Source organism: Sarcophilus harrisii, chromosome 5, assembly GCF_902635505.1.
Source record: "Sarcophilus harrisii chromosome 5, mSarHar1.11, whole genome shotgun sequence".
Classification (NCBI taxonomy): Eukaryota; Metazoa; Chordata; class Mammalia; order Dasyuromorphia; family Dasyuridae; genus Sarcophilus; species Sarcophilus harrisii.
Window position 1 is genome coordinate 183,066,950 of NC_045430.1, and position 20,623 is coordinate 183,087,572.

Here is a 20,623-nt window from a genome sequence, read left to right on the forward strand (position 1 = left end):
AGAGGATTACGGCAATCACATTCCCCATCTCATGTCAGAGGTGCTTTTGGGCCCCCAGACTCTCCTTAGCTGGCCCCCCCTCCCAGAACTCAGGAATGGAGTGTGTGGTTTTTAGTTGGTGAATTGTTCTGTAAACATTTAATATTTCTGAGACACGTTCCAGAGGCATAGGGCTCCAAAAAGTTGGGCAACCGACTATAAAAACATTACAGAACACAATAAAAACTAAGAATATAATGCTTTTTTTTTTTTATTTAAAGCAAGAAGTTAGGGTTTATAACTTCAAACAGATGAAATCTATTTGTTACTAAAAGGAAGAAAACTGTTGGTGGAATAATTCTTGTCTGTAGGCCCATCTGGGGAGGGGGAAGTCACACTGTATTCCTCCCAGTTAGGCAGGGAGAGGGTCCAGAAAACCAGGAGTTCATTGGATCCAGCTGAGGTCTCACAGTGATATTCAGGGTGATCCAGGTCTTGGGAGCAGGACTGACCAACGCAATGCAGAAGAACAATATACTCATCAGATAAGCTAGAAGTCTCAGGAGACCATCATCCGAACCCTGGACAGCAGCCAGCCAGAATTTAATAGGGGATGTTGAAGGGATAATCCTTGTGAGAAGCAGCACTACAAAGTAAAGAGACAATTTTGCTTTCAACATAGGGCCTCAGACCACAATGAAGACAAAGAAGGGAGAATGTAGGCTTTTAAAATATTAGAATAGACAAAAATAATTATGTTCTAAAAGATGTCCAGGGCTGATCCCTCGGAGTCAGGGTTTTAGCCTAATGATTCCTCTGCCAAATCAGTCATCAGTTATTAAGGACCTGATGGGGCCCCAGGGGACACCATGGACTTCTCCTCTGAGAGCTTTGAGTTTTCTTGGGGAGATTCAGACAACAGAGGAGGTACCAGCCATGCAAAAACACACTGGCAAATGTGACAGGAGTCCAGAGCAGACTCGGATCCCCTCAGGATAAACAGGGCAGATCAATAAAAATGAGATTTAAGCTAGACCTGGAAGGAGTCATAAGAATTGGGTAGTGTCGATGGAAAGTTACTGGAGTTAGACTGAGGCTGCCAGTCTCCCCATTTCCACTTTGCTGCTTGTTGACGGTGAGGGTGATGGGGAGAAGAGGGAAAATCACAACCAGTTTTTTATCTGTAAAATGGATAAGGATGCATTTACTACTTCTCTCTCAGGGTTGTTGCAAAGAAAGCAGTTTGAAGAGTTTAACATGCTATATATAAATGGGAGATCTCATTATAAACCATGAAGGTATAAAAGGCTACTTCAATATAAATTTTTCAGAAAGTCAAAAGTGAGATGCTGAGAAAGCCCAAGATATAATGTAGGTGGGGAGGGGGGAGTAACGGATCTATTTAGATGACAACAAAAATTTTACAGTGAGGAGAATTCCCCTTCCAAAAAAAAGTGGGAAAAAAGAAGGTGGGAAATGAAAACGTTTTAAGTCTTTCTAAATAAGACCATTGCATTAATTGGGCTTTATATCAGAGTGTTCTTAAAAAATTCTTACTGATTGACTGATCAGATTATTTTCTCTATTCAAAAATCTTCTGTGGCTACCTATACCTACAAGTTATCCTGGGACAATAATTTTCTATTAGAAATGGGGGTGGGAGGAGAGGGAAGGGTGAAAGATGGAGAAAGGGAACTAATTCCAGGGATTCCTAAACCTTTTTTGTGACACAGACCCCTTTTCAGAGTAATAACTTTTAAATGCATATAATGAAATGCGTAGGACCATAAAACAGACCAATTATACTGAAATAGTAAATTTGGAGAAAGAGGAAAAGTTCAGACTCCAGGTTAAGAACTCCCAAGTCAGGTTATCAAAGTAATCTAAATATGAAATGATAAAAACTAAATCCTTAGGTGGCAGAGGAATGAAAGGGGAGCCTGAATCTAAATGATTCTTTCCATCGATACTCCCCAATTCCTGTGACTCCTTCCAGGCCTAGCTTAAACCTACTTTTTTGGAACTGCCCTATTCATCCTGAGGGGATCCAAGTCTACTCTGGACTCCTGTCACATTTCCCAGTATTGTTAATTTGTCAGTACGTAATGTCATTTGAATCTCCAAGACAACCCAAAGACAAGGCCATGGTGTCCTGGACTATTCAGCATCCTCAAAGTTCACAGCACAAATATGTGCACACAGAATTTACACTTCTACATATTAAACACAAATGTATATTACATACTGATACATAACAGACGTGTATATATGGACATACACACATTAATGCACATATTTATCTGACTCTTGTTCATGTACTCACACAGGGTCATTTAAATACAAGTACACATATACACAAAAGTCAAAGACCACCCTAAGATGTCAGGTGTGGCTGCCAGGAGGGAGCATTAGCCAAGAAAAAGGCCAATTAAGGAAGAACTCTTTGGGGACAAAAGAGTCCCCCTTAAGGCAAGCTGATGGCCTTCGAGCATTTGGAAAGGCTGGACGCCTCAGAAGAAGCAGGAGTCAGCATCTCCTACAGAAAAGGGAGGCTGAGAATATTGCAGGACTAGGGGATACATCAGAGAGAGACTAAAAAGTCAAAGCAAAGGACTGAACTCTGGGGAAGAGTTGGTTTTTAAAAAGGGGAGGGAGTACAGCTAGATGGGACAGTGGACAGAGCACTGGTCCTAACATCAGGACCCGAGTTCCAACCTTAACCTTTGTGTGACACTGGACAAACCCAATTACCTCACCAAAAAGGGGGCAGAAGTACCAAGTTATTATTCTAAGTTCTTTGTGCAAATATTATTTCATTTAATCCTCACAACCCTACAAAGTAAGTGCTATTATTATCCCTATTTTTATAGTGGAGGAAAATTAGGCAAATGTTCCAAGTTCCAGGATCTCACAGCTAGGAAGTATCTGGGGACAAATGATATCCAGGTCTTCCTAGTGACCACTGAGCCACCAGTTGCCCTTCCTCAAAAGGAGGAGACCTGGGATTAGTGTTTCCTACCCCCCACAAGGCTTTGGAATTAGATGGCGATGGGACATTTACCAGATTCATCCAAGCCCAGTAGAAAGCCAGAATCAGAGGGTCCCAGCTCTGTTTACTCCCTGGTCTGACTTTGGTAAAATTAACTCTTAATTCCCTCAACTACAAAGTGATAGAACTAGACTAGATGACTTGTGGGAAAGATCTAGGGAATGATCCCAGAGGGCCTTGTGTAATTCAGTTTCTCACTTCATTTAACATAAAACCCCCCGTTTCCCCCAGGGACACAGATGTAGTACACAGCCAGCTATGTCTGGTCCAGGCAGGCTGCCATGCTGGCCTGAAGCATCTGCCAGCCCAGAGCTCAGAGGGGCTACACAGAGTCTGCCCTTTTTCCAGGTCTTCTCTGCAAGAACCATGGGGATTATTTCAGACTCTCTGGGCAACAGTTTAGAGGTCCTGGCCCTCCAAGGGTACTCTGCTCCCGAGGAGTGAGATAGGGAGATGGCACGGAGGAGAAACCTACTTGACCAAGGAACAGACTCTAAAGTCACGGTTGAAGCTGAGGATCGTGGACATCTCCTCATCAGTCAAGTTAAAATCGAATACCTGCAAAGGAAAATGACATTTCTGGTGAGTTTGACATAAAATGCTAACTGAAATCAAACAATAGTACTCATTTCACTATATGACAGGTATTCTGCAAGGCACTGAGGATTCAAAAAAAGTGAAATAATCCCTGTCCTCCAGAAATTATTTTTCTATTATTTCCCCAAAAGTATATAAACTATAATATAAAATAAATAATATAATATAATAATAATAATAATAATATAAAAATAAAATTTCAAAAAACACAAGTCTATGGAAATTGGGGGGAAAACTTGAGTCTAATTTTGAAGCAAACTATGTGTTTTTAAAGACATGTTTTAAGATATGAAGTGATGCAATTTACTATAAGGGATATTTATATACCCTACAACTGGTGGGATTCAGAATGAAACTCATATCCCTGGAAGGCAAAGTTGAATGAAGGTGGGGGATTTGGAGGGGAGGGGAGTAGAGATCACTAATACTAAAAAGCAAATTTGCACAAGATCTGGGTAACACGGTCCCTTCCTAAAGATAAGAAGACAGACACTCTAAATGAAAGCTGGAGGAGGAGTTCAAAATGACATTTAAGGAGTTTCAACTGGTCTAAGTTCGTTATCTTTACAATTTATTTGTAGAATGTTGGATGCCTTAAAAGAAGGCTTCCTATCCACATAGAAGGATGCTGAAAGGTAAGGAAAGTTACAATTTTATTTTATGTCTGTCTTGGGCTGCTGTTTTGTGTTCAGTATGGCAATTTGGAAATAACTGACAACATAAAGTCCTTTTTATATTAGTTCCTTAGGGAAAAACCCCTATTAAAGAACTTAAAACCATTCCTTTTCTCAAAGAGGGTTCTCAGTTTCAAGAGGGGAATTAATTAAGGATTAATTAATCCTTGAAGAAATTTGTCTTTTTTCAAGGATGGGGGGGGGGGGGTAATCTCAGCTATTTATACTAAGAACTGATATCCTTTTTTGAGGAAACTTTACACTTCAGGACATTTAGTTTCTCTGAGGAGGGTCCCAGTGGCTTTTTAATTTTATCAGGAGGGTGTTGTTAAATCTTAGAATAGGGCTTCTTAAAACTTTTCCCACTCATTATCTCTTTTTGCCTGAGAAATTTTTATGTTATCCCAATATATAACTACATAAAATAGGTATACAAGTCAGACATTTATTGGAATAAATTATAATTTCGCAACCCCCATATATTCAGTTATAAAACCCCATATGGGGTCACAAAATCAGAGTTAAAGAAGCTGGGCTTTAAAGGGCTTATTTCTTCTAAGAAGCCTAGAAGTATGTTTAAAACTTGAAGAGTTCCTTCTTCAAGGGGACTCTAGATCTGAGATTGAGAGGGATTATTTCCCATTAAAGTGAAGGGAAGTTTGTCTAACCAGTTATTCAAAAAGGGGGCAACCACCACAGCCTACTTTTTTTTTTTTTTTTTAAAGTTCCATGTGAAAATAACTATCACTTTTCCAAAGGGATTATTTTCCTTTGGCATGGGACCTAGTTCTTATTGGGAACATTTTGGGTTTTATCTCATTTGGTTTGGGATTATTTGGTATCTGAACCCTGGGCTCTCAAGAGCCCATTGAAAGAGTCATTGAAAGAAAACTCAATGACTTAGGGATTAAAACTTTTGAGCAAAAAATCATGAAAGAACATAGCTGCATTCAATAGTATCATCCAGTCAGTGGTTGTACATTTTAAAAAATGTGTAAAGGAAGATAATGTACTAACATTGCAAAATGGTTTACAATAAAGTATGACACCTTATTATCAATTTTTTTTTAAATTCCATATTTTTGTTTCTATCTATAGTGTGATCTCTGAAGAAGTCAACTGAAAATAAAAACCCACTCGTAAAGTCCCATTTTTTGTGACTCTGTGCTTCAACAGAAAGCCTAGAAGGATGGAGTTTTAAAACACTGCAATCAGCCCAGCAGGGATTTAACCATCAAATCTCTAGTGAGGGGTAAAGAAGGTTTTGCCAGAAAATGCCACTGTTTTGTGCTCTGTGAATGAAGCAAAGCTGTGTATGATTGTGTATAACAAGAGTTAAATATAACTCTTGCCCCAAATCAAACATAACCCAAAAACAAACCTATGTAATCTTACTGAACATGTGCCAAGTCATTCTGTGCCCTTAAACTTAGTCTGGCAGTTGTGATATTTACGTATAGCAAACCTCTAAAACCAGAATGGGCAAAATATAACTTGTTGCAATACTTCAGTACTTCAAATATTTGCTATTTGATATCATAGGATACAGTCTGCGATTAAGTATTTTAAGATATTTACATATCCAGTTCCAAGTCTGTTGATGTATATGTCACACTCTGCCTGAAGAGCTTTAGTGATAAAGAAGCGTTGCCTTCCAAGGCTCCCAATATGGAGACACAGGAGGATTCTGTGGCTAACTCTGAGCTGCTGGAGTGACTGGGATTTTCCATTAAGCTACCTCAAGGATTATGGTAAATAAAGTACCTTCTTCACTACCTAGTGCTGCCTAAAAGGGAGTTACTTTTTCCTTATATCCTCCCCTGGGTACTTTACACCTGCAGACAAACCAGATTCTTCTGTCCCAGTCACTCTCCCACCTCTGCCTTGGCCCGTACCATCCTCCAGCCCTGGAATGCTCCCCCCGCTTCCCACTCTTTCTTTAATACCCAGCTGAAACGCCACCTCCTCCATGAAGCCTTTCCTGATTGGTAAGGAATGGCCTGGCCCACATGTGGCCCCAGAAAATGCAGGAGGGATGGGGAACAATGTGTTTACTGTCACACTCAATTGATACTTTTGATTATTTTTGCTGACTCACTTCCTAACCTCCTCCTTTCTTTTTTATTCTATTATAAAGGATAATTTCTTTGGGTAGGAGAAGAGGATGTGTTTGGAAATGAGGTCATGAAAAAAGCTATCCATTTTTTTCCTCTAAAAGACTGTATTAGAGAGTAACGAAGTCAAAAATATATACATGTGTGTGCGTGTGTATATATATATACACACACACGCACACACATATACATGTGTATATATATATGCATGTTTATATATATTATAAGCACATATATATAGTTACATATATTTTATATATACAAACATATATAATATACATGTAAACACACACACACACACACACACACACACACACACTGTAGGGGCAGCTAGGTGGTACAGTGCTTATCAGGAAGACATCTTCTCCCAAGTTCAAATCCAGCCTTGGACCCTTATTAGCTAGGTTACTCTGGGCATGTCACCTAACCGTGTCTGCCTCAGTTTCCTCATCTGTAAAATGAGCTCTGGAAGGAAATGGCAAACCACTCCAGTATCTTTGCCAAGAAAACCTCAAATGGGATCACAGAGGCGTATCCTATGGACATGACTGGAAAAAAACAATTTCAATATAATTTAAGAGTAATATTCCGATAAGCACATTTCAATTGAATTGTAAGCATATCTTAATTAAAATACATCACAATCCTTTGTAATTCTAGTATTTTTAGTACTTAAAAACACTATTTGAGAAGGGCCCATGGTTTCACTAGGTTGCCAATGGAATCCATAGTACAAAAAAAGGCTAAAAACCTGTTTTGAGGACAGAGGGATATCAGCCAGCATGTTTTCCTGAAGAAAACTAAGGTCCATGGACATCTTACCTGAAAGTTCTCAGAAATCCGTGATGGGGTGACTGACTTGGGGATCACAATCACTTTTCTCTGGATGTGGAACCTGATCAGAACCTGCAGATAGAAAGAGAGAGACACCATGGGGCCACCAGGTCCTCCTTCCTTAAGACAAATCATTTACTGCTAGGGCTAGCAAAAATGATTCCAAGGACAGAAGGTGAAGGCCTGTAAGAGGTAGCAGAGCCCCCCATACCTGTGCTGCAGTTTTTTGGTGCTTTTCTGCAATGGCCTGGATCCTGGGGTCATTCAAGAGAGAAGGATCCTCTGGTTTGGCCCTAGAAATGAAAAGATATTTAATATCTTTTTTAATAATAAACACTCATTTTAAACTTGAATTAATTTAAAATCTTACTTTTTAATTTTTTTTACTTTTAAATTCATGTCACTTTCATCTTAAATGAAAGTGATAATTAATGATCTCTCTCTGAAACCCTATAAGCCAAGTGAATATTATTTGCTTCATTTGGAGCTAAGGAAAGGAAAAGGATTCCCATCCACCCCCACTCACAAGGTACACTTGCTGAATTAAACTGGGTTTGAATTCTTATAGAGCTTTGCAACAACAAACTGGCATAGTATTGGGTCATTGTGCTAAACCTTTCCTAGAAGGTAAAGAAGGTCTTGTTGGTAGTAGGTATACGATAAAGGAAAGAAACCTGGTATAGGAGGCAGAATTATATTAAAATATTAATTTAAATAATATAATTATTTTCATTATTATAATAAATGATATTAACTATTAAAATCCTAGGTTTATTATCTATTGTCTGTGTGACTTTGGGCCAGTTAATTATAACTTCTTTGGGTCTCAGTTTCCTAATTTATAAAACTGACCACCGCTAAGAGGTGGGGGGAATTTTTTTCATTGGTATAAAGAACCCCCCACATTGAAAAGTACCTTAGCAATAGAGCTTGGCAACTGTCCAAGACTTAAGTCTCAAAGAAGCTTTTCCGACTCAGAGGCAGGTCCTCTACCTACTGCTATTCCACATTGCTCTTTTCTAAGATAATCAATCTCAATTAACTGAGATAATCAGTTAATTCCTGATCCTGCCCTTCCATGACTAGGTACAACGCAAAAAGGATGCACCTGGATGGGCTTGCTCTGCAGCCCCCAGAAGCATTTCCCTTAGAATTAATATTTCCTCTCTGCTTCAATCCCTCATGAGAAGACAAGAAATTATGGCTCCTTAGATTCCTCACCATGGCCGATCAGGAGAGCCCAGGGGACTGTAGGCTGTCACCACAATGCCCTTGGACTGGCAATATTCAATCAACTTCTCCTGGGTCAGATAGGGATGGCACTCAATCTGTAAATCAACAAGTATTGTACCAAGTGAATAACTAGTTCCAGAACACAGCCAGATTCCATCTCAACCACCGATCTTGAATCTCTCTCTCACTATTAATGGTCTGAGTTTATGGAAACTCTGTCATAGGAACCACAGTACAGGTATCACTAGGACCAAAAGTCTGGTTTGGATTCTCTAATTTTACAAGATTTGCCCAAATAGATTTGATCCTTGGAATATGGCAGTTCCAGTCCCCCACGTGCCTTCTCCTATCAGCCCTGAAGTCTAGGTAGATAGAATGAAACCTATTTCCTGGCTATTAAATGTCTGAAAAATGTCAGGGTTCAGAAGTACAGCCCAAGGGCACCATTATTCTTTCTTGTTTACCTGGTTAACTGCCGGCTCATGCTTCAGCCCCGGCTTGCTCAAAAGCTGCTCAATCTGGAGGTGGTTGAAGTTGGAGACTCCAATGGCTTTCACCAGTCCTATGTCCACCAACTCTTCCATGGCCTGAAAAGAGTTTGAAAATGACTAAAACCTTCTTGACACCAGAGTGAAGGAAGAAAGAAGGGGAAGCTATCTAAGTGATAGGACAGGAGGAGCTCTTCATAAATGGTCTCAGTTTTTTCAGTAAGTAGGAAGCAAAGCCTTTGGCTAAGGGTTAGGAGGGGATACAGTCAGAAATTTGATATGAGATTAGACGGTGAGGGCAAGGACCTCTTGCCTCTTCCCAAGACCTTATTCTGATAATTATTCTTCCATTCTTTACACATTGTAACTTATTCTTAATTTTGTATGAAGAACCTCATGTCTAACTAAAAAGTCTTCCCTTCTCTCTTCAGACCATGTCATAATTCTTTAAAGTTCCATAACTGATATCTCTTTCTCTTCAGCTTCAGTTAATCTGCTTTCCTTTCATACCTTCCCTTGAATATTCCCCCTTCTCCTTCTTTGTCACCCTGATGGAGACCCTGACTGCTTCATGTCCGGACAACTCCAGCAGCCTGTTGGACTCAAGTCTCTGCTCCCTCTAGTTCACCCACCAATCAGCCATCAAACTGGGGCTCCTGAAACAAAGATCTGACCATCTCCCCTCTCCAAGCCACCTCCCCAACTCCATAAACCACAGTGGCTTCTTGTTTCTTCAGGACCAGATACAAAATTCTGCTTGTCATTCAAAGTTCTTCATGACCTGCCTCCCACCTCCCTGATCTCCTTATATTCCACAGCCCCCACATACCCTGAAATCCCACTTTCTACAGGAAGCCTTTCCTGCTGTTTGCAGGTTATCTACTTCATTAAGACTGAATTCTTTGAACAAGGACTGTCTTCTGCTTTTCTGTGAATCCTTGAGACTTAGCACCTCACTGGATTAAATATTTACCAAACGGCTGGTTGATGGTCTCGTTTCACCATCCCAGTACACGTCCACTTTACTATTCACTGGAATAAGTGAGGGTTTCCTAACAAATCTGCCCACAAAAATTTTCTTCCTTCTCCAAGTTACTTTTACCTATTCCACCGACCAGAATTGTCCTAACTATTCTTTTGACCTTGCTGCTTTTCTGCCCAATATTCTTTAGCAGGTTTCTTACTCTCTCACCTTTTTTTTTTTTTTTTTTTTTTTTTTTGCTTTTATTCAGGTTGTTTCTTTTCTTTCTTTTTTTCCTGGGGCTATTAGGGGTAAGTGACTTGCCCAGGGTCACACAGCCAGGAAGTGTTAAGTGTGTCTAAGGCCAGATTTGAACTCAGGTCCTCTTGATTTTAGGGCTGGTGCTCTATCCACTGCACTACCTAGTTGCCCCAGGCTGTTTCTTCATCTTGGAATGTTCCTTCCTCCCATCTGTTCAAACTCTCCCATCCTTTGCAATCCCCGAAGCCTCGTCAGTGGATCTGACAAGAACATTCTCCTTTGGACCTCACACTTCTATTTCTGACTTTTGAAGTCATGTCTCATTCAATGATTATCACTAGACTTAGCTGTGTTTGTGTCTTATCTCCCCTGCAGAATTGAAGCTACATGAAGGCATGGATCATGTTACCTAAAAGATTTCTAAGGTACAATGCCCTGCACTTGGGAGCTTAATGTTTATTGAATGAATGAAAAAGCCAAGCCAGATTCTGCTAATAGGAAACTAACCCAAAAAATCAAATGGGGGGGCTCATTGGGAAGCATAAACACACAGCTGAAGGAGTTAATGAGACAATAGGCTCCAGCATAGATTTTAAATGATTTTCTAGTTATACCTCAAAGAGTCCAACTAGAATGGAATTTATCCTTACCGTCCATGTGTCCACAAAGCTTGTATCACTGGGAACCACATTGCCTTTGTCATCTAATGGGAAAAGATCCTGCCCAGCCTGTCACAGCAAGACAACGTAAATTGAAAATCACATCAACATAAATTAAATTTCATACTTTTTTCTTTTGGCTTTCCTTTTTTTCTGAAAGAAACATATAGGAAACTATACCAAAACTAAGTAGCCATCTATTTTTTAAAGATAAGTTTGGGAACAAATCCATGTATGTGTGTTTATATACACATATGTGGATCCATATACACACATGTATACATATATAAGTGTGTGTGTATATAAATCAAAGCCCCAAGCAAGGCAATTCAGTTTAACAAAGCCCAACATTGAGGCGAGTTCCTTCTAAAGCTTATTTCTAATCATTGTTGACTAAAAAATAAGCAAAATAAAATAAAAAATCCACATATATGTTCTGCAGTAAGATATTAATGTACTAAAGACATTAGATCTCCAAAGGATCAAGAAATACACACGAAGAAAGCCACATGACTCAAAAGTTTTGACAATTTTTCCCTGGACAGTCATGGGCCTTTGAAAGTCACCGACTTTCAAAACTTCAATTTCTCTCACCTCTAAAATGAAGATTAAAGATAAATCGCATTCTATATCCCTTTGGAGACTGCATCGTGCATTTCATCTGTTCTAGATATAGGGGCTGCTGGAGGTAGTATAGCCATACCTTAAATCCTGTAGGCCAGTGAATAAGATACAGATCCAAGTAATCCAGCTTCAAGTCACTCAGAGTTTTCTGGCAAGCGGACTTAACCAAGCTTTTCTCATGGTATGTGCACCAAAGCTACAAAGGAAAAAACAATGAAGTACTATTGCCATTACTCCTTAGTATTACTTACCAAAGGAAGGATCTCCCTTGGCCTTTCATAGGTTTTGAGATAAAAACACTGCTGACCTCTCCAATACTCTTAAAATGGACTCCCATCTCTGACTTCTATCAATGAATTTGTTTTGAAGATTTCTTAAATGAGCACACCATCATGTTGCTCATCCTTAAGAGAACGCCACTTTGTGGCATGAGGTCTTGACTGCTTGTGAATTGGATTTAAGTCAGACAGAATTGCACGAGTCATCAACCTAACTCTTTTAGAGTCATTCAAGTCCAGTAGCAGACAAGGAGATGGCTGGCGATGGCCCAAGAATGCAATGGATGATCTCGGCATCTTCCATGTCTGAAAATGGTCTCAGATCACTGCAGCAGTTGCCGCAGCCACTCTCATGACTGTTAACAAACCGTTCTCATCTACCCGTTTGGCCAACAAGGCTTCAAATACTCATGTCCAAATGCTCATGGTGGACACCCCCAACTTGTTGATGGGTTTGAGGCCTGTTGGGTACCTTCAACCTGATTTAGCCTGGCTGCTGAGACCAACTTCCCCAGGGTAGGTTGCTACATACGCTCCTTGAAGGCCCTGGAGAATTGAGCACCAGGTAGACCCCAAAGGGGGATGAACATTCCTGACACGGGCTCAGCGAGCCCTCACACACGGGGGGGCTAGTCCTCCTGGAGAAATCCCAAAAGTGCTTGTACCTGCAGCTTTGGATGTACTTATTCCATCTTCAACTCTACTTATAATCTCTAGCTTCCTCCAATGTCCAGTTCTTCAAATTATTTTCTTAAACACAATCACACAGAGACACACCTCTCTCAACTCCCCATTCCCTAGTCTTTTTTTGACACAAAAATGCACATGTCCCCTTCCATCTAGCATCTCTATCCCCAGCACCCTCCCAGTGTCTTGCCCCCATACATGTTTGATAAATCAAACATGACCTGACACACTTGGTTCCATAGTGGATGGGCCCTCCCATTAACTTGTTAAAAGTTAGGTAAGGATTTTGGTTTAATTGGAGTAAGAAAGACTCTCTGTAGCAGGACATGCATTCACACTCCCTGAGCCCGGCTGGAGGTTAAACCTTGCTGACGATGAAGAGGTCTTCCCGCTTGACAACGTTCGCCTTGATCTTCTCTTGGATGGCCTCGCCCACTTCAGTCTCATTCTGGTAGACGTGAGCACAGTCAATATGGCGGTATCCAACATCGATTGCAGTCTTCACAGCATCAGTCACTTTGCCTGGAGGGGACTGAAAGGAAAATTCACAAGAAATATGAGCTAAAAACCTATCCTAAGGAGTGTAAATTATTTCCTTCCCAGTGGTCATATCTAAAAAACTTTCCTAAGGGCCAGAAACATTGGGAGGTCACTTGATGCAGGTGGAGGGAGGGCTATACGCTACTTACAACCTGAACTGTCCCTACTTATATGACCTTCAATTAATCACCCAATCCTTCCTAGATCTTGATTTCTTCATTGTAAAGAAAGAAGTAAAAAACAAAAGCCCCTTCTAAGTCAAAAAGTATGACTTTACAGGGGCAGCCAGGTGATACGGTGGATAGAGCACCAGCCCTAGAATTGGGAAGGCATGAATTCAAATCCAGACTCAAGGGACTCACTAGCTGTGTGATCTGTGGCAAATCACTTAATCCAGGCTCTCTTCAATAATAATAACAGATAATAAAAAAATAATAAAAAATTTGTTTATAATAAAGAAATCATAGATATATAAAACAAATATTTATGTTTATAAATACATAAATATAATAACTTAATAAATAACTGATGAAAATTAAACTGACATATATACTTAAAAAGCATATCTTTGTGCTATTATAAGCACTTTTCTAATTGCTGCTATCTTCTAATCTCTCATGTAAATTGTGTCTATGCCATAAGATTATATATATATATATTTTATTTATATATTTATCATTAAATATTACATATTTATTATTTGTGTATGTTATATATTTTTGTTTATATTTAATCTCTACTTATTTCACATGCAGAGGACTTAACCTCCCTCAACTAGAGAAAAAAAAAATGAATCGCAAATTCATTTCTCGGGAAGACTATATAGCTCATTTTATAAATGTGGAACTGAAGACTAGAGACTGAATAACTTGTCTGAAATCATAAAGATAGTTATAGCAAAACTGGGGTTCAAAACCAGGTCTTCTAACTCCAAATCCACTATTTTTCCTACTGTACTTTTCTGGGCATATAATATCATTGCTAAGATTGATGGCCATTTATCTAAGGCTAGTGACTAGAACATAATAGGAACCTATCCAAGGACTCTTACTGGAACAAAACTCCAGCTACTCTTATCTAACTTGTGAAATTCCTCTTCTTGGAAATCCAAATGCAATCCCAGTAAGCTTTCCTGCTCCCTCCCCTAGGGAATCTTTACTTTAGCATCAGGATTATGAGGGACAGGTTATTAGAAAATCTCAGAGGCCATTTAGTCCAACAACCCATTTAGTTCAACAACCCAGACCTGAATGATAATCCTTTCTAATGACCCGAGTGTCATCCAAACTTTGATTAAAGACCACAGGGAAGGGAAGCCCATTACTTCACAAGATGCCCCATTCTACTGGAGAGAAACTTTTCTTTCTATCAAAAGTAACTTCCACTTACTAGTTTTTCACTCTGGGGTCAATCAGAACATGTCTAGTTCCTCTAACCTGAGAAACCTTCAGATGCCTACAGCTATAATTTATCAGGTTCTCAAATCTTCTCTTTTTGAGGGTAAAAATATCTACAAATGCTTTAACCACTTTCCACATGGCCTCTGACTTTGATAATCTGACTTCTCAATATCCTTGGCACTCAAATCAAACCCCATATTGCAGCTTCCAGGAAAAAAAGCTCAATCTCTTGGGCTGCTAATCAAACAGTTGACAAATACTGATCCTGTCGTACAGCAAACTCCCCAGACCTTAAACTGCTTACCTAGATTCCCTTTTGCCTTTTTACAGCATCCAAGTTTAAAACTTAATTTTCTTATTCAATTTCATCTTTTTAGATCTAGCCCAATATTCTAGCTTTTTTGGGACCGATCATCCAACAAATTACTTATACTTCTTATCTCTGTGTCTTTTGAAAACCTGATAAATTTTCTCTCTAGAGAGTAGAGTGTTCTACTCACAGAAGGTACCTAATCAATGTTTTCCAAATTGAATCAGAGCCTCTGTGTCACCAACAGATTGCCTAAAGTGCTTCAAGTTTACTTTGAGGTAGCAGGGGCAGGGAGAAGTACCAGCAGTGTGAGAGGAACATCCCGGGATAGTGTGTCTAAATATTAAGTATGCAAACAAACATCTCAGCCCAGATTAGAATTTATATCTTGACTCCTAGCCACTGGCTAATTAGCCTTGCTCCAAGCAGAACATTTCATCCAGAAAGATGAAAGGCGGGTCTTAAAACACAAAGGGAGATTTTTACTCCTAGAGTAAATTAAAAAAAAGTATTGTCCTTTCAAATAGTTTCAAGACTTATGTCAGAGCATCTTTAGAAAGCACCACTGTATTAAAAAGAAAAGAAAAAGAAAGGACTACTGTAGTTATTATATAGAGTAGGACTTCTTAAACATTTTCCACCTGCTACTTCTTTTTGCCCAAGAAATTTTTACATGACCCTGGATGTATAGGTATATAAAAGAGATATACAAATCAAACATTTACTGCTAATCAATCATAAGGAAATTTATTTGAAAGCAATTCTCTAGTATTACATATAATTTTACCATTGATTAAAGGTGAAAGCAAATCTGCATACTAATGAAATGGATGTGCTTGTTTATTTTTACATAAAGAATTACATCTTGGTGGAATATTTATCTGATATACAGCATTTAGAAACCTAGCCCCATTGCCAAAATTTTCATGACCACATTCAGTTACATGACTCCATATGGGGTCATCACACAGTTTAAAAAGCTTTGATGTAGAGAGCTAATGACCCAAACCCCTTGATCAAGAGATGATTAAGAGCAATAGTTAAGAAAAGACACAAATATATAAGATAGGGAAGGGAAAGAAGTCAGTATCCATCCATGGAGGCAGCCGTTTAGAGGTCTAAGTCATTGTTGTTCATTTGTTTCATTCTTTTTGACTCCATTTGGGGTTTTTAACAAGGCTGTGATTGGCCATTTCCTTCTCCAGTTCATTTAAAAAATGAGGAGGCAAATAAGGTTAAATGGCTCTCCCCAGGGTCACACAACTAGTTTCTGAAGTAGGATTTGAATTTGGGAAGTTGAATGTTCCCCATTCAGTGTTCTATCCACTCTGCTATTTAAATGCCCAGTCAGGAAAACCCAAATTCAAATTCTACCTTAGACACTTACTAGGTGGATGACCAAGGGCAAATCAGATTCCAAGCCTCAGTTTCTTCATCTGTAAAGTGGGTATGATAATAATAGCACCTACCTTGCAGGGCTACTAGAATAATCAATAATACAAATAATATTTGTAAAAAATGATTAGCACAGGACCTGGCTCATAGAAAAAGCTTATATATAATGTTTAGTTCCTTCTCCCCTTTCCATGAGTAGTAACTTAAAAGAATCCCAACTAGGATCACAACTAGAGATTCTAGAAGTCATCAAATCTAAACACCTCATTTTACAAATAAGGAAAATGAGACCCCAGGGAAATCTAGCACTCTCCCAGAAATTGAGTACCCTCATGATAAGGTATATTATTAATGATAAGCAGCCAGATCTAAAGATTACTGAATAGATTATTTACAAGTTTGTGATTGTCATGAAAATATCCTAAAATGAATCATTAGTGATAGTAGTTCAAGAAATTGTTATCAGTTTCCCAATGCTATAGGGAAGTATTTTAAACACTATGGAGAAAGCAACATTATTGCTATTTTACAAAGCACAGAATTTTGGGACTGAAAAAAGATTTTAGAGATAATCTAATATATTTGTCCTCAATATGTTGGTCTCAGAAGCCCTGAGGCCTTGAAAGGATAATGAAAAGTTATTGCAAGGAGTCCAATCTCATTAATGACTCAGTATAAAAGGCACCCAGGGGTGCAACAGATAAGAGGACCATGCCTGGATTCAGGAAAACCTGATTTGAAATCTGGCCTGCGATACTCTGTTTGCCTTAATTCATTGGAAAAGAAAATGGCCAATTACTTCAATATCTTTGTCAAAAAAAACCAAATGAGTTCTGTAGCTGGTGATTTATTTTGCTCGAATGATAGGAATTTATGTCATGCTTTGAGGTTTACACAACACTTTCCAGTTTCATTTTGGGCTTCACAACAACTCCATGACATGAGTACTACAAATATAATTATTTCTAGTTTGGAAATGAAGAAACCTAGAAGTTGACTTCTGTGCACTTGTTATTTGGTAACCTGACAAGAGCAGCAAGATTTTATCTTCTTCACCTTTGCCAAAGACAAATACAACTTCAAAAAACTCCTTTGTCCCAAATTGCTGGTTTTCTCCCTAGGCAGGTCAGATTAGGAAAGAGCATAGCACTGGGGGATTGGGCGAGAGAAGATTGTCATCAACTTCCACCAAAAGTATACTAACTCTGACTATGTCCTGCAAGAACTCTGACCCTTTCTAGGCCAAGAATCTCTACAGGCCTTCCCTTAAGGAAAATTAAGAAGAAATGTGTTTATATTTTATCAGTTTCTCTCCATTCCAAGGTCATATATGACCTCCAGTTCTGGGAATTTTTAATAAATTCAGTTCAGCAAACAAAAAGATAAAGTAAAATAATCCTTCCAGAATTCTTACAGCTCAAAGGGAGTTCAATTCTAACTCAATTATGTAGAAAACTTGGATGATTAGGTTGCAAAGATCAAGAATGAGGCTCCTAGAGAAGAGCTCTGTATTAACTAGAGGTATTTATGAGTAAAAATCCGCGGGGAGTCAGCATATATAAATACATGAGAAGGGGAGTGCCAATGGAAGGGTATTCTGCCTGACGAACAGATTGTTCCATGCCATGGGGCATTAATACAAATGGTTACGGGGAAATTCCTAATGAGGAAATATTCACTGTCAAGGAAGGCCAATTACTCTAAAGGCAATTTACAGTTTTTAAAGTTGCCCAGAATACAGAGAAGCCCCTTGCCCTGAGACCCACAACCAGCATGCCCTAAGGCCAAACCCGGAGATTAGCTCTCCATCCACACACTAATAATAGCACCTACCTCGCAGGGCTACTAGAATAATCAAATAAAATAATATTTGTAAAAAATGATCAGCACAGGATCTGGCTCATAGAAAAAGCTTGTATATAATATGTTTAGTTCCTTCTCCCCTTTCCATGAGTATAACTTAAAAGAATCCCAACTAGAGATTCTAGAAGCCATCAAATCTAAACACCTCATTTTACAAATAAGGAAACTGAGACCCCAGGGAAGTCTAGCACTCTCTTCTTCTACCACGTATATCCCTTCTGCCAATTTATATAACAGTGTTTAACTCTTTTACGCACTTACATGAATTATCCAGTAGTTATAAGCCGTATCTCCCAGGTAATAACCTAACTTCAACACCCCCACAACTAGCAGCATTCTACATATAAGAAGTGCTTAAATGAGATCAACCAAATCATTTCTAATGGAGCAGTAATGAACTGAACCAGCTACGCCCAGAGAAAGAACTCTGGGAGATGACTAAAAACCATTACATTGAATTCCCAATCCCTATATTTATGCACACCTGCATTTTTGATTTCCTTCACAAGTTAATTGTACAATATTTCAGAGTCTGATTCTTTTTCTACAGCAAAATAATGTTTTGGTCATGTATACTTATTGTGTATCTAATTTATATTTTAATGTATTTAACATCTACTGGTCATCCTGCCATCTAGGGGAGGGGGGGGGGGGTAAGAGGTGAAAAATTGGAACAAGAGGTTTGGCAATTGTCAATGCTGTAAAGTTACCCATATATATATCCTGTAAATAAAAGGCTGTTAAATAAAAAAAAAAAAGTGCTTAATGTTTGTAGAAACTAGCTTTATTTCTCGTTCCGCTCCTACTGGAGAGGACTACCAGGAAAATCAAAATAGCAGACAGTCCCTATCAGATGATCTCCAAGTACTTCCTCCTCAGTCTCTTTCTGGGTTAAGGGTCAGCTTCAGGGCCACCGGATTCACTACGAGTCAATACTTCCTCAGCCCCCTCAGGTTATATACTTTTACCCGTTTGTTTGTGGTGTTCTATCCGGGAGACTGCAGATTCATTAAGGAGAGTAAATATTAGCGGCTGCACAGACACACAAAACAGGGTAAACCAATAAACTATTCACCGATAACAACACATCCTTTCCTCACCCCCACCTCGGGTGGCCCAATTTCCAGGGAAGAACATAGACTTTCGATCAAAGGGAAATGATGGGCAGGGAACCTTCTGCTCAGCCCAAGGTTCTGCCCCGCGGTGAAGGCCAGAACATCACAGGGGAGGATGAGTTTCCCCCTTTAAAGTGTCCATCTCTCAAGGTCCTTCCCCTCCCCCCGGCCCGTAAGAGCTGGGGGAGTTCAAAAAGAGCAGCGTCCGGGAGGCTCAGAGGGGGCCGCCCGCGGGAAGGGGCCGCAGCGGGTGCAGAAAGTGCCCACTCGGCCGCCTATATTATCGCCAGCACCTTTTTTTTTTTTTTTTTAAAGCTGGCGCTGCATAAGGGGCCGGAAGGCAAATTTGTTCCGCGGGACCCGAAACTTGTGGCAAACCTTCGCTCTCCGCCTGCCTCAGTTTCCTTCATCTATAAGGCGCGGGGCGGGGCACGGGCTGTTACGATGACCAACGGGGACACTTTGCAAAGCGATGTGCGCGGCCCAGTGAGCCCGCAGTAAATCACACGCTGGCCCCTTCCCCCCCCTTCTCGGTCCCCTCCCGGGATCCTCCCTCCCCGCGGCTGCCCGGGTCTCCTCGGGATAACCAGGCTACACGCGCCGAGGCCCGCGGCAAGCTGCAGCGGCGCCCACGAGGTCAGAAAGCCTTCTCTCTCGGCACGGAAAAAGGGACCCCCGCTCGCTCCCCGAGTCTCGCGCCCCGAGGGGCGGAGGCGGGGGCGGGGGCGGGGCGGAGAGCCCAGCGCGCGGCCCCCTCCCTCCCTTCCTCCCTCCCCCACCCGGCCGCCCCTCCCCCCGACAGACGTACATTTACCTTCCACGTGCCCAGGCCCAGGATGGGCATCTTCGCCTTGTTCCTCAGCACGAGGAAGGTGGCCATCATGTCCGGCTCTGCTGCGAGGGGCCTCGGCGAAAGACCACGAGCGCTGCCCAGCACCAGGCCACTCGGCGACGTGCGGTCCCGTCGCCCTTAAATAGACGGACCCCAGCGACAGGGCATCGCTGCCGATTGGTCGGCCGCTGGAGGGGGCCGGAAGACGCCGCCTTCTTATTGGTCAGAACGGGGGGGTTATTTGCATGTCGCCGCGGCGGCGGCTGCTGCGGCTGCTTTTTCTCCCGGGCTGGGTTTGGGCTCGGGGCTGCCTGGTTCTGCTGCTAAATCAGCGCGCGCACGCCCTGCGGTCTCCCTCCGCTCAGCGCTCCGCTGCGTGTACTTGTTTCTAAACGGGAGCGGGCGCGACGTTATACCGAGGCCAGTTGCCGCGGGACGCTGCTTTCGCGTCTGAGACAGGGGGTCCGGGGGCTGAAGGACATGGGTTCGAATCCCGCCCGGGCCCTCTTGGGTACAAAGCCGCGGGCTTCGGGCAAAATGAGACGGTAAAAGTTATGTAGGTAAACGCAGAGGAAGGCGCACGTCTGCGTCTGGGGAGTTCCACGGAGCGCTCCAAAACCTCCGAGAACGCGCCAGAGCCCCCGCAGCTTAAGTCGGGCCGGGGAGGCGGCGTCTTACAGACTCGGAAGCCTTGTCCGAGCGGCCTCGCCCCGGCGCTCGGGTCCTGATG

The 20,623-nt window shown here is 41.0% G+C and overlaps 1 protein-coding gene and 1 long non-coding RNA gene across 3 annotated transcripts; one reads left to right on the forward strand and one right to left on the reverse strand.

Annotated features, from left to right (window-relative positions):
- Positions 1-240: 240 nt before the first annotated feature.
- Positions 241-20,037, reverse strand: LOC100923275 (aldo-keto reductase family 1 member B1). Of its 2 annotated transcripts, none has more exons than XM_031939089.1 (10): positions 19,870-20,037; positions 12,803-12,970; positions 11,553-11,669; positions 10,841-10,918; positions 8,945-9,067; positions 8,469-8,575; positions 7,459-7,540; positions 7,236-7,319; positions 3,504-3,586; positions 241-625 (listed from the first exon to the last, which is right to left on the reverse strand). In XM_031939089.1, exons 1-10 carry the CDS (start codon positions 19,942-19,944, stop codon positions 583-585), a joined length of 960 nt encoding a protein of 319 aa, XP_031794949.1. In that variant the 5' UTR covers positions 19,945-20,037; the 3' UTR covers positions 241-582. The 2 variants fall into 2 exon arrangements, with proteins under 2 accessions (XP_031794949.1, XP_031794950.1); XM_031939090.1 differs by having other exon boundaries at positions 19,876-20,036.
- LOC116419390 lies at positions 3,284-5,544 on the forward strand. The gene is made up of 3 exons (XR_004229687.1): positions 3,284-3,610; positions 4,207-4,260; positions 5,398-5,544. It is a non-coding gene; the product is annotated as an uncharacterized LOC116419390 (long non-coding RNA).
- Positions 20,038-20,623: the final 586 nt, after the last annotated feature.